Source organism: Scatophagus argus, chromosome 23 (genome assembly GCF_020382885.2).
Source record: "Scatophagus argus isolate fScaArg1 chromosome 23, fScaArg1.pri, whole genome shotgun sequence".
Lineage (NCBI taxonomy): Eukaryota > Metazoa > Chordata > Actinopteri > Scatophagidae > Scatophagus > Scatophagus argus.
In genome coordinates this window covers 4293311-4307994 of record NC_058515.1, presented here as the reverse complement: position 1 = coordinate 4307994, position 14684 = coordinate 4293311, and the positions used below count along the sequence as shown (strand labels likewise).

At 39.6% G+C, this 14684-nt stretch overlaps 1 protein-coding gene across 1 annotated transcript; it reads left to right on the top strand.

Moving 5' to 3' along the window:
* Nucleotides 1-2239: 2239 nt before the first annotated feature.
* Nucleotides 2240-14042, top strand: chrnb1l (cholinergic receptor, nicotinic, beta 1 (muscle) like). The gene is made up of 11 exons (XM_046381620.1): nt 2240-2765; nt 5004-5137; nt 5409-5453; nt 5855-5964; nt 6451-6559; nt 6827-6974; nt 7267-7452; nt 8013-8236; nt 8322-8500; nt 13491-13629; nt 13821-14042. The coding sequence occupies exons 1-11, from the start codon at nt 2666-2668 to the stop codon at nt 13959-13961; spliced, it is 1515 nt and encodes a 504-aa protein (XP_046237576.1). The 5' UTR covers nt 2240-2665; the 3' UTR covers nt 13962-14042.
* Nucleotides 14043-14684: the final 642 nt, after the last annotated feature.

Sequence of the window (14684 nt, the reverse complement as noted above, 5' to 3'; positions counted from 1 at the left end):
GCATGGGCTTCCCTGATATTTCTGTGTGTGTGAACACACTCTGAGCTGAAGTATTTTGAAGGCTGAAAGTCTGCAGTCATTCTCAACAGCTCATTGTGGTGACAGTGCTGATAGTGCTTCAGCATTATAGACCTGGGTGCAGCATTGTTCGAATTGGACTCATTTCCATTCTCCGCTTATTATCTAACACTTTGACCTTGCATGAAACGATAGCACTGAGGAGACAGGCTGTTCGACAGACTCAAAAACACACAGGCCATTTTAACTGTTGTATTTCTACCTGTAGAGACATGCAGGAAGGCAAGCTGGAGACATTTTCCCTTTCTCATCTCTCATCATGAGTTCTGATTTATGACCTGTTTGTGTTTTTGCACTGGAAACTGTGACCAGCATGTGAGAGAGAGAGAGAGAGGATGGTGTACAACATAAAGGAGGTAATAGAGAGTAGAGTCATGGTGTAATGGATGTGCTGATTGAAAGATGGTGAATATTTTCTATGAAACAAAATAACTTGAATCTTGAAGAATGTTGAACTACTGACATCAACTTCATAAAAAGCAACTTAAAGGATCCAAGAAGCAGCAGCTTGCAGAGTTCAGTTGAGGGCCTTCACCTCATCGATCACTGCACTTGTAGTCTTCACGTCTCAGAAATTCTCTCACCATTTCTATGGCAACATCCATCTCTATTTTTATATCTTGCCCCGACATGCTTATCTTTTCTTGCCTCAAGCTTACCTCAAATTTGATATCAGCAGGAATGAGTGCCTCTTCCCCTGCTCAAACTCATGAATCCTATAAGAGCTCTCTCGATCACGATTGACAGCACCTCACTCATCCTGCCTACAAGTTTGGTAATCCTGCACTCTGCCTCAGCAACTTCACCCTGCAGGATTTCTCATCTTATCCACAGGTCACCTAACATTTTTTGTGTTTGTGGCCCAGATTCTACGACAACCCAATGCCTCGGTATTTGACGACCTGGGGATGAGACTCAGCAATCAAGTATCTTTCATAGAATCACTTTAACAATTATACTGTTTTCTTTAATTCCCATACATACATGATCTTTAATGGCTTAAAGAAATAAAAAGTCACTTCAAGGCAGCTGCTGAATAATGGCTTTTTTTTTTTTTTACTTTTCTGCTCTCTCTCTCTCTCTCTCTCTCTCTCTCTCTCTCTCTTTCTTTTGTCATGACCCCACTGGTATAACTAAAACAAGGTCAGGGATGTGGTTTTGATCCCTTTTCTTGGCATTGCTTGTAATTTTAAGAATAGCTCATTTTACTGTTATATGATGACTATTTCAGGTTCTATCACATTTCTGGTAAAGTATGTGTTCAGACCCATTACTCAAAGCCACTATGTGCATGAAGCCACACATTTTTATGTGAGTGAGTCTGTCTTGAATCTCAGTGTCATTAAAATCACTGCCGCTATTTTAGAGGTTAACTGACCTTTTACAAACTACGGTATTGTTATTAGTGGAACTTTGCTCCAACAGTCCCCAACGGCATCAATCAACCAATACTGCAGGAATGTACATAATGGTTTTACATGGAGGCTCTATGCACAAGGTCAAGGTAAACATGTTATGTACCTGAGATATTTTATATTTACTTTGAAGTCAACTTTATGTAAGACAACTTTATTCCTAAATTTTGAGCAAAATTAGGTTAGGGTTGTTATGTCGTTGTATGACATTATTGATGCATCAGAGAGAAGTTAACTACTGCTCTGTCCAAAGCATGTTGTTGTTGTTTTGTTCATGTAATACTAGTTAGTCTTAAAACTAACCTGTTCTTACAACTCTATAAGGGACTTAAAATTGGAAGATTGATGACAAATTGTTGGTATAAACTAAAAAGCAGTAGGTCATAAAGGAATTTTGTGATTATTTTTAATCAAATTATTAGGAAATTATTGACAACAATTTTACCCTATGATGAATTTTATGATTATTTACGAGGGTTTGTTTACCAGACACAACTCAGCTCAATGGGACTAACCCAAAGGAGGCACAGTGGAAACAAAGTGGAGATTTGTATTAGCAGAAAAGAATAGGTAGAGAGGTCAATTACAGGGTAAAGAAGAAATTAGTGAAATGTGAAATGAGCCACCTTTTAACCACTTAAGCTCCAAACGACCAACAATCATTCCTCATCCACAGGGAAAGTCGACCCCCAATCAACTCCGTGCTCTACCCCGCCCAGTTGTTCTCCCCCCAAAAATATCTCCATTGTCATAACCCATAGTCCATTGCCATTCCTTTACCCCATCCCACCCCCTCCATTTCCTCTTCCTCCCACCCACCGTCCCCACACTGATAACCTCAGATTGGTGAGCACCAACAGGTGCCTGCCCCACAGGCTTCCCAGTACAAACACATTCCGCCCTCTCGTCACTCCCAGCACGCGCACCCAATCAGACCGTGGTTTCACCCATGGAGCCATGGCCTCAAAGAGACGAAGGGACAGGACAGAGAGTTGCGAACTGAGGAGTCCGTGGTGCTGAAGGTATCGACTAGTTGTGGTCCAAGTGAAGGTGTGCGTGTAAATGCCTAAGGTGTGTCATTTCAGGACGTTCCATTGAGATTCCAGGTGAGGGCCAAAGTACCTGAAGCAGGGAGTGGGGCTTTTAATTGGTATATGTAAGTGTAAGATGCCATGACTGTCATAATGGGACAAAAGAAGATGAGGATGAATGTTCACGGGAGGATGACCGTGTTTATCATCGTATGCAGCTGCGTTTGTCTCACTCTTACTGGTAAGGACATTTTATGTAAGGCTTGTTTCATCTGTAGCGATGATTCAGTGATTTCACCATTTTGTTTTTTATTTTTTTTGGTTTTGTGTTATCTAACATTATTATGATGTCAAGATAAATGAGCTAAAACTGCCATAAAACGAAATGTATTTTCCTTAATCTAACGTTGTTTACTGTAAACATACAGAATTATAATGCTCTTCTGACTGTTCAGTGAAGTCGTACATGTTGAACTGTACAGTGACCAGGAGAGACGGAAAGAAAAGGGGAGAAAGAAAAACAAATATGCTGGACTGCCTTTGACTTTGACCTTCGACCTCATGCCGTGCTTGGAAAACAAACACTTGCCCAGTGCTTATTGTTGACCTCTGCCATTCCTCTCTCTTAACGCTACCACTGTACCTATTTCCTGTTTAACCACAGGAACTCTTTCCACCTCCATTTGCAACCATACACTTAAAAATATATGCATTTTTGCACTCAGGATAGCTAAGGTGTGATCAGATAACAGGTAAGCATCTCACATCACACTGCACTCTGTCAATTCAGTTACATGGGTATTCATTCCACTTCCTTTCATTTTTTTGGATGTTACAAAATCGGGATTAGAATCTATTTGCAATGACTATTTCTTAGGTGAGTTCTCAGCCAAAGCGCTTTGACTTTGACCTTCCGACCCCACAAGGAGAGCAGAAAGTAAGAGCACTGGTTGGTGACCTGCATGGGGGTTGTTCTTGCCCTTGTGCCCTACAGCTTAGGTGATTTTACAACTGCATATCCCCAAAGAGAGGAGCCAACAGTAAGAGGACACAGAGAGGAGAAGCAGCAGACACAAAGGGGAAAGATTTTTATTGTATGTTGTTCCACTTAAAGAAAAAAAAAAGCAATACTGTCCTGCTCTGGAACATATAATGAATCATATTAACACATCATTGTTTGTTAATCAGAGTCTATTTTTGTCTCTGATGGAGCTGGTATCTCAGACATCCCTTTGATCCCATTCCCCTGCTGCATATCAATTACATTAGCTCAGCCACCTTTGCTACGCATCGTACAACACCTGCCCCGCTCGCTGCTTCATTTGCATGTCCTGTCTGTCCTTCTCTGCCTTTTCCACATGTTGTTTTGTCTCATATTTGGTCCATCAGTGCTAAATTTTGCCAGTTATTAAATATTTCAAGTATAGTGTCACACTTTTTCTTTGCGTGACTAATAAAACCCATTACTGTTTCTGCTGCTGAGGCTCTTCAGCCGACTGAAGGGAACCACACTAAATCTCCTTGAATGACTCAACAACAATTTATTTGAACAATTTGTTTTTACTAATGATTCTCTCTCCAAAATTCCTCCAGGTTTTATTTTCAGATCAGTGCACTTTGCATGACAAATTAGAATCTGAATCAGAAAAGTACCGGTGCAGCCCATACTGAGTATACATAAACATACACAGTTTATTTATAGCGTGTGTCACCCCAGTGGGAATTGAACTCCTAACCACTGTGGGCCTGACTCACTGATCCACAGAGAACAAACACGCTGTGGTCTGGATGTCAGTGGGATGTGTCATGTGTTTTCAATTATATTGTGCTTCTTCTTATTTGAACTTTTAATCTACTGTGGGTAGGTTGCTTTTGTTTTCCTTTACTCTCTGATTCATTCATTCTTCCTCAAGCAATCAAACTTTATTTGTACAATTGAAAGATAGACATTAAAAGAATCTGAGCCTATTATACACCAACAATAACATAAAGAAGTAATATTTAAAAAAAGAAAACACACATGTCATCCTTCATCAATAAATCATTAAAACCTGCTTAAACTCAATGTAAGAAACAGCGTAACTGATTTAAAAGCATGTGAATGTAACATGATTGCAGCACACCATTTTACACTATTTCATAAGCTTTTCAGGAATTTAACATGTAACGTAATTCAGCTGATGAAGGTCCATATGGTTTCTGTACATATGACATGTGAATTCTGCTCTTCTTTTGGGTTTATTCTGAAGCCAGTAATTATTTTGTCAAAGCAGTTTTGCTGGATGAAAAATATATAATTTCCCTAAGCAGTTATTTTCTGATTTGTGTTCTTATTTTCATCCATATCACCATTCTGTGCTATTCTTTTATTCAGGGAGATGTGGCTTTTGATTCATTAAGTATCACCCCCCCCCCCCCCCCCCCCCCCCCCCCCCCCCCCCCCCTCCATCTGTCTCTTTGCATCCATCCTTTCATCCAGGAGCCTCAGAAACAGAGCGGAGGCTCCATCAGAAGCTTTTTGAAAATTACAACATGAAAGTCAGGCCAGCCCGTTACTGGGAGGAGAAGGTGATGGTTCGGGTGGGGATGACCCTCTCTCAGCTTGTCAGTTTGGTAAATGCAAATACATGCATGCAAACACATGTCAATGTATAATTTCATTTTCATTTTAATTTAATTTTTTTTAAATTAAAGTTGTCTTACGAAAACGCAGCTTTATCCTGGTCACATGCACCAGTGCTGGGTACTGCACATACATCCATTCATCCACAATTAGTTTCAATAGAGCATGTTTGAAAATAACACAACAAGATATGGTGGCCTCACTAATGTATGCCCCCCCCTTTCTCTTCCTCCGTCTCTGTGTCTTTCTATTCCTCTACAGAATGAAAAGAATGAGGAGATGACAACCAATGTGTTCATGAATCTGGTATGAGCCTGAAAACATTCATCTTCATCACCGAGCCTCGCTCTGCTGCTCTGACTCCTATCTCCTCCACTGCTCTGTCGCTTCTCCCCTCCTCAAAATGGACTTGTCACTTTCTATAAACAAAAATTATTTCTTGCTTTATTTCTCTCTCTCTCTGACTCACTCGCCCTTTGCCTAATAGAATTCGGTACTGCTTGAGTGTTTGTGACAGCGGTGTGTTAGTGCATGTCGAGATCAGTGGGGTTTACATGACTTATCAAAGAGAAAAGAAACTATGATGTAAGTCGCACAGACATCAGGACGCCATGGAGATGGTTTGTGCCTGTTATTCACTTTCTTTTGTTTACTTCATTCTTTTCTTCCTTACCTTCTTAACTTCTTCTTCCTTCCTTCTTTTCCAGGCATGGTCAGATTACAGGTTGTCATGGAACCCAGAGGAATATGACAACATTAATGTTTTAAGGATTCCTCCCAATAAGGTGTGGCGTCCTGACATCTACCTCATAAACAAGTGAGTGTACTATCTGCAGCACATCCCGCAGTTATCCCTATCACCCAGTATCCTTCACCCACAGCATTAATTGTAATCACTCTGATGATTATTGACTTTTTATTTAGTGCTATCGTTAAGTCAAATTTTTAATTAGTCCATTACTTTGATTTGTGTCCAAATATGTACAAAATCAATGTCAGGTGGACATAGTCAACAGCGCAATACTCGCTATACATTTTTAGTACTTGTGATATATTTTTAAATGTCAACATTTTAAATCTGAGAAACACAAACAGACCAAACCTGAAAGGATGTTTTTGAAAAAATTGAACCCCCATGTTTAACCCTTTAACCCTAAATAATTGATGCATGGCTTAAATATATATTATCTGCAGTGCACAGACGGAAAATCAATTTTAATGATCCTGTATGTCCAAGTTAAAGTCATGGTATACAAAAAAATCTAAAATATGAGTATCACGTTTGTCTGTTTTCTTCCTGCAGTAATGATGGTCAGTTTGATGTAGCCCTCTATGTCAACGTCTTGGTTTACAACGATGGGACAGTCAACTGGCTTCCCCCAGCCATCTACCGCAGCTCTTGCTCTATAGAGGTGCTGCCTTTCACTATCCCATGTAACTGCTACCCTGACAACCACAGATTTAAACCCTTCAGTGATTAATTTATCCCCATATGGTGTTCTCTTCTCCTGTGTTTGTCTACTTTATTTTTGTTCTGAATTATATTTTGTTCTTCTAGTATTTTTTTTGCCTTATTTTACTTCATATGTCCAAGGACCTTAATCCAGAAATCCATACTTGTGAATATTCCCTTTCCCTTCGAAAAGTGATGTCGCAGTTCATGCTTTCCACTGCAACAGGTGTCGTACTTCCCATTTGACTGGCAGAACTGCAGCATGGTTTTCCGCTCGTACACTTATGACTCCTCCGAGGTGGACCTGCAGTACTTTCTGGATGATGATGGCAAAGAGATCCATGAGATTGTTATAGATGAGAATGCTTTCACTGGTTCGTGTCTTCAGTGATCCCATCCACAACCTCTAGTCCCATTTATGTGCACCTTATGACATTTACTGTAGCGACTTGTTTTTTAAATATTATTCTTAATTTTATTTTATCATGTTAGTGCATGTTCTAAAAAATAAGAATCTATATTATTTATTATTTGTGTACCACTTTATATCACTCATAAATGCTACAGAGCAAAAAGCAATATTAAAGTGAATGTCTACTCTCTATTTTATCAGCTCACCCACTGTTGTTAAATTTCTCCATCACCTTAATGTTACTTTCTCCACAGAAAATGGAGAATGGGCCATCTGTCACAAACCCTCAAGGAAGAACGTTAAGGAGGACTTGTATGAAGACATCACTTTCTACCTCATCATACAGAGGAAGCCTCTTTTCTACATCATCAACATCATTGTGCCCTGCATCCTCACCAGCGTGTTGGCTATATTTGTCTTCTACCTGCCTCCTGGAGCAGGTCAGCACACCTGACATGTTTTATCATTGTGTTTACACATCACTGCCAAAGCAGCATGCAGACCATCCCTTTGATATATCATCTAATGTCATGACAAGGAGCACGTGTCTAATACAGACTACTCCACAAGGCAGGTCAGCCTTTGAAGGAATTTATTGATATATTATAGACTTGAGGAAAGTGACCTTGGTAAGGAATCTACTTTGTCAGTCTTTGGTGTTATGTGGCTAGATTTCACAGTGATGTTTCACTGACATGGTGGGAAATATAGATTCAGTGGGATTGGTTACAAACAAGTTTGAGGATGCTAAATTTTGGAGCATCAACTTTAATCTGTGACACAGTATTAAATCACTCAACTGTCTTCTTTGCCTATAACTAACTAAATATTGTTTTAAAGATAAAGCCAGTCCATCAACTGCATACCTACTGACTGCAAACATTCAGATGCCATAATGTCTAAAGGTTTGCCCTTGTCAACATGAAACAGAAGCCAAGAGAGTTACATTTGCAGCCTGGCTGTCATAATTAATTCTCCAAACTGTCGTTGTTGTCTGCAGGAGAAAAGATGACTCTCTCAATTTCCGTTCTCATTGCTCTGACTGTCTTCATGCTTCTGCTGGCTGACAAGGTCCCCGAGACTTCCCTCGGCATCCCAATTATCGTCAACTACGTCATGTTCACCATGATCCTGGTCACTTTCTCTGTCATTCTAAGTGTAGTCGTCCTTAATCTGCACCACCGAACTCCTAGCACGCACATCATGCCAAACTGGGTTCGAAAGGTCAGGCTAGGTTATGTTATGTTCATCCACTGACTGAAGTTTAAATACCTCTGAGAACCCTTACATCTTTACCCGAAATTTGCAGGTATTCATTCACTTCCTGCCTAAGTACATCGGCATGACGAGGCCAAACCCAGAGGAGCCTCTGTTGAAAGAGGGGTCTAGTGAAGACACGCCCCTCCAAAGCTTCAGTGGCAGGCAGCCTGGAGGAGAGTACTTCTTCCGCAAGATCAACCCCGATCTCGTCATACCCTGGAGAGGAAGGTGAGGCCACACTTTCTAACAAGAAACCTACCTTCCTCAATTCAGTCATATATAGTTTTTATATTCCCACATGATGAAAACAATTTTACTGATTATTTTAAAAATTATAGGAAAAAAAATTGTTTGTATGTTTCAAACATTGCCCAAACAGTAAAGATTTACATTATGTACTGCAACATACAACATCATTTCCCCCAATCTGTACTAATGGTATGCCAGCATACATACATGCTGATTCATATAAGATCTAATTTAAAGATTACTCTACATTGGCACAACAGTGCATCAGCCTATTTAAATAAACACCTTATCCAAAGAGTTCATCTGTATTCCCATTATACTTTTGAGTTTTAATTCTTGTAATACATTTGTCACGCTATTTACTATTTCTTGTATGCAAAAAAAGAAAAACCACAGTGAATAAGCCAATGTAATTTTGGCTAAAAGATTCTTCACGCCAGTCTGTAAAAATGTCTCCTCAAGAAAAAAAAAAAACTTACACAACAAAACTCATCAGACTTCCAGACTTGTGGACTGTTATGAGCCAGTATGAATATCCAGCAAAGCACTTTACACTAAACAAAACAGAACAATTGGATATTAGAATAGCAAACAGGAATGATAAGACCTAAAAACCATGCACACCACGTGCTACAACTCCACACCGGTATGAGAAATAAAGTGCCAAAAGGTTACACTGCCCATATTCTTACCCGTCACGATCTTATAGACCTGATGTAACAGCCACCAGAGTCATTCATCCTAATTCAGCCCTGGGACATGCTGATCTTACATCTGACACTTAACTAGCAGAAAGCTGGTTCTATTGATGTTAATAAAAGCCAAGACAGGAATGTGTACAGTGTGCCAAATGTGTGAATGTTGGGTCTGATGCCAGAACAGCTATTATAGTAATGTACACACCGTGCTAGACTTGGCAGAAATATCGCCGTCACCAAAGCAGCTCTGCCAAGACAGTAACGATGCACGCACTTCCTTTAGCTTCACATATTTAATTTTGCCACGTGAAAGGCAATCTGAAAAACCAAAAAGAAGGATTAATGATGGAGCTCTGTAACATGAAACTGAGTAGAGTTTTGCATTTTGATAACAGTGTATTTTTTTACTCTACTGTATTTAGTTACTGTGCAAATTTAGTTTAAATGAATGAATTGAAGAATTAAATATAGAAATTATGATAATATTTTATTGATGCCCGAGGGAAAATTTATAGAGTACAATGGAAGTTAAATTATATAAAGTAGTGAAACCACCTTTACCAGCCTCAGCATTAAAGTGGTGAACACGTGAATGCATCAATAATACAACTTAGGCCTGTGCAATTCTAAAATATGCCCTTCTGTACAATTACTACTTTTACTTTTGATGCTGTTTTGACGATATTTTGCACTTTTACTCAAGTAAAAATTTAAATTAAATAAAATGACTTTTACTTGTTAGTATTGCTGCACTTATTACAGTACAGCACAAGTACAGCACAAGATATGAGTACTTCTTCCCCTTCTTCTCACAGAGCTGCAAGCATGGGTCAGACTGTTAGTCCTGATTATTTTTTTCTTTTATGTTGTATTTCAGAATTTATTTGAATTTTAATGACATCCAGGAGTATGTGATTATGATGCATTGGATATGAAGAATTTCCAGTTTCCAGACTCTTGAAAATTTCATGGCAGTTCATCGATTAGTGGTTGAGATATTCAACCAAAAATCAAATAAAAAATGTCAGGCTTATGCCTACACTAGATAAGAAGTCAAGGGATCATTAAAATCAGTATGGTATATCCTGTTGGGATCATGAATTTCTGTATATGTTAATGAGTTAGGATGTGTGCCTTTACTGTATGTGAATCAGACACAGAGGTTATTACAACAGCCTTTTTTTTTTAAATCAAAAATGTTTCAAAATGTACTGTGTACTGTCTCAAAACATGTTGGTTTCACTCTGGCTAAACTGCCAGTAGGCCTCAGCCTTGCCACCCAAACGTGGCACCACAAACAGTTCCACAGTCCCCTGAACCAGGCCTGGTGCTGGGCATCTCTCATCCTGTTCCAAAGGCATCAGATTCAGTTCCAGCTAAGCCCCAAAACCCCCTTCCACAGTCGCCAGCTACTAAGCCTCTGTTTAGGTTGGGCATTAGGGGGTAATCCCACAGAAAGGAGGTGAACTGGGGGTGAAGAATAGATAGGGTTAGATGAGTAGAAAGGAAGACCGGTGCTGAGTGATTGGGGCAGAGAAGGATTTTGTCAGTTTTGATGTGGAGGAGATGATGGTCGCCTGTGTCACGTAGCTGTCTTTACCTTCATCCATCTTTGTTTATCTTGTGATTCAGCCAGAGGCTTAATTAGAAGCCATGTGCCATTCTTACATTGCATTTCTGAGAATTATCTGCATGTTTGATGATGCAAGCTGCTTGCATGTGTTTCACAAAGTCTTTGCTTCTGCTGCACATCGCCCATGGGTGTGTTAAATCAATTTATTGCTCAGTTTGTTTGTATCTGCATGTAAATATACTGTATGTGTGCAGAAACAGTATGTTCTTGTGTACGAGTATGTGTGTCATGGTGAGAAGGGCCCCATGTATCTGCAGTAATGAATCCAAGCTGTGGAATGTGAATGGCATGAAGCATGTAGGGCACACACATAACTCTGACCAGAACCGTGGCCACATAAACGCTCCCATACAGTACACACACACACACACCCATCTGTCTTACAGGAGCTCATTTTTATTGTCCAGCGGTCCATCTGTTGTCACGCTGTCTCTCTGCCACGCTGATGAGTTGTTCCACTCCTTCACTGATGCTTTCTCCTCTTTGATGCCGGAGGTTCTGCATATTGTTAACATCACGAGCAATGTAGCCTATATGCACTACATACATAGACTGTATGTTCTGCAGACATGCACTGAAGTGCCAATCTGACAGGTGCACTGGGGTGTCAAGACAGACGGCTTTAGAAGCGGACACATATCGATGTAGAACTTTCTGTCTCTCCTTTAGTAATGTTGTAGTGATCATTTGACAACAATGATAGAGAATGAAACCAAAGCCAGTGGAGCTAATGAGCATAATTAATGGCATCCTGAATGCTCTAACATATGAGGAAAATTTAGAAAAGATAACCAAAAGACCAAATTATTTACTTCTATGTTAAACATGTAGAATTTGTTATTAGACAGGAATGCAAACAACCATATTACATACATGATATTAATTATATCATGTTGTTCTTATTGTATGTGTGCATCATTTTTTTTTCATGTATGCTACACATGCAGATTTGACACACAAACAGAAATGCCTCATTAACTAACACACATACAGAGCAGGTGAGTCCTATTAGCCATTGCCCAGCTAATATAACTATTAATTATTATAAATTGTAAGGATAACACTTTCACCTGACACTGGAGATATGCAAGTTTTACAAGTGGTTAAGGGTGTGATTAGTGTGCAGGCCAGCAGGCGGAAGTAGAATCTGTAGTTAACACCCTATTTGTGAATTGACACGAGAGTATGTGACCTGACCTGGTATATACATACAGTACGGGCCTATATTGTTGGGTGAAATATTCAGACATGTGAACTGTGTGAAAGATTTTTTTGTCAAAGGCAAGTTACAAAATTCTTAAATAAACAGCCTGACTGATTCTATCTGTGACTTATTTTAAGGTATTTGTGACCAGCTCCAGCTTATATAAAATAGTGAATTGAAATAATGAGGGTTTGAATTTAAACATGACACAGTCCACTTGGGGCCATCATCATCATCATCATCATCATCATCATGTTATTATTATTATTATTATTATTATTGTTGTTGACGCAATTATTCAAATTCCTCAGATATAATTTTGCAATACTTTATTAATGGCCACTCACTAAAGCATGAAGGAACTACAGGAATGCTGTCATTAAGACTCCTTCTCTGCTCATATGTTTTGGTTTGTGGAGCAGCTGTGTGAGGGGAAGAATGAAAGGGTCAAAAGTCATTGCATGACATAAATGTTGACCCAGTCCTGTGTCAATGTCACCCCCGCACTGCTGCTGTCACTCAGTGTTGTGGAGGGCCGCAGGAGGGGCCTGTAGAAGTTTTGCTTGTCAGTGGCTAGAGGGCACACAAGGACACATACTTTTACTGTATGAAGAGACAACACTGACATGTGTGTCCATACTGCACGTCCTACAGTGGAAAGCTAATGTCAGCGATGGTTTGTTTCAACAGGGGTGAACAATGTTGCCAGACACACACAACATAAATCTGGGCTTAGGGAGGATTTGTGAAATGTGTTGCTGCATGTCTTAACTTCTTGTAGAGAATGTACATCTAAGACTCAACGCTCTTCACGGGAAATAAGAATGTGATTTAGCATTTGTTGTTCCACTTTGATTGTACTTTTCAATTCTCAAGATGTAAACCGCATATTATGTATATGAAAATAAAAATAATTAACAATAAAAACAAATAATAAACATAATAATCTCATGTTCATTTTCCATATAATTTTTAATATTTAAAACAGTAATTTACATTTCTGTACAGTTTTTTATAGTCATATTGTCTAATAAGATGCAAGCTGGTATTTTATTTTATTTTTTATGTGTGTATAATGCAAAGATACTATCTTAGCTTTTCTTAGCTAATCCTATGGCAAGTTGATTAAAATCATAAAATAGAGCTTTATTCACCCTGAAATAAATGATTGTGCCATATATACAGTAAGCTTCACAACATAAATCACATAATCATGTCTTAATCATCTCTTTTCTCTACTGATGTACAACATTATAATATGCTTCTTGACAAAGGTTCCAAAATGTCACAACAACCTCTCTGATCTTTAAAATGTATGTGTTATGGAAGTTTTAAAGACTCAAACTACCTTATTGCACCTTACCTTTTTGCAACTTTCCTTCTGCCCCACATCTCCCCCACCCCACGTCTGCTGCCTGTCCCTCTGTTTTCAAGGTGTGAAAGCACAGTGCAGCTACAGCGGCTCCCAAACACTGACAGCTTCTGTCTGATCCTCCCTCCCAACCTGAAGTCAGCCATCGCTGCTGTGACATACATGGCCGAGCAGCTGAAGAAGCAGGACACGGATGACACAGTGAGAAACGTGCACAACATGACACACTCGGTCAGGCAGCTTGTTATTCAGTCTGCCTGCAGCTCCTGAGCACAGGATGCTCCAAATGTGCCTCAATGGCGTTCATGTGTCACTGCATACAGTACATTGCTGACTCAGTGCTCATAGTAAGTGCCTTTGTGTATGCGTGTGTGTGTGTGTGTTATCTCCAGATGACAGGAGACTGGCAGTTCATTGCCCTCGTGGTGGACCGTCTCTTCCTCTGGTTGTTTGTCATCATCACCACCCTGGGCACCCTGGCCATGTTTTTGGATGCCAGTTTCAACTATACACCAGATGACCCCTTCCCATAAAAGACAAAACACACACACAGCCATGTTTCCATCACTTTTGGGGACACTAAACAGAGTTACATTCATTTCCTGGAGGCTCAGCCACCACCTAACCACAATGTAAAATATAACATAAATAAACATTACTTGCCTAATCCCAACCCTTACCTTAACCAAACTCTAACATCAGTCTAACCTTAAAGCAAGTCTTCACCCGCATATTTAATGATTTACATTTTGTCCCCTTAAGTAAGGCAGGTCTTTACAATGTGACTGTGTATTACTACAGATTTTTGTCCCCACATCTACAGGAATAATCCACACACACACACACACACACACACACACACACACACACACACACACACACACACACACACAGTTGGAGCTTGATACAGTGTTGGGCCTTCTTACTGGTGATTTGTGAGATCACCAGATCTGACTTTCCATAAATACTTTAATGTGTATTCCATATTTCTGTTGGCCTGTGTAGGTAGCTGATTCTCCTTTAAACTACCACTGACATTTCAGAGGCCGACACACCACCTACGCGATAACAGAATCCATGTCTCGATCCATAGTAGGTTAATGTATATGTGTTTTGTTTTTTTGGGGGGTTTTTTTTGGTCTAAATCATGTATTTAACACATTGTGATCGTCAGCATATGACTCTAAATGCTTATAATACATGTTTCTTTAAAGTGACAGTGTTTGTTTCGTGTAAAATGCCACCTTCTGTGTGAA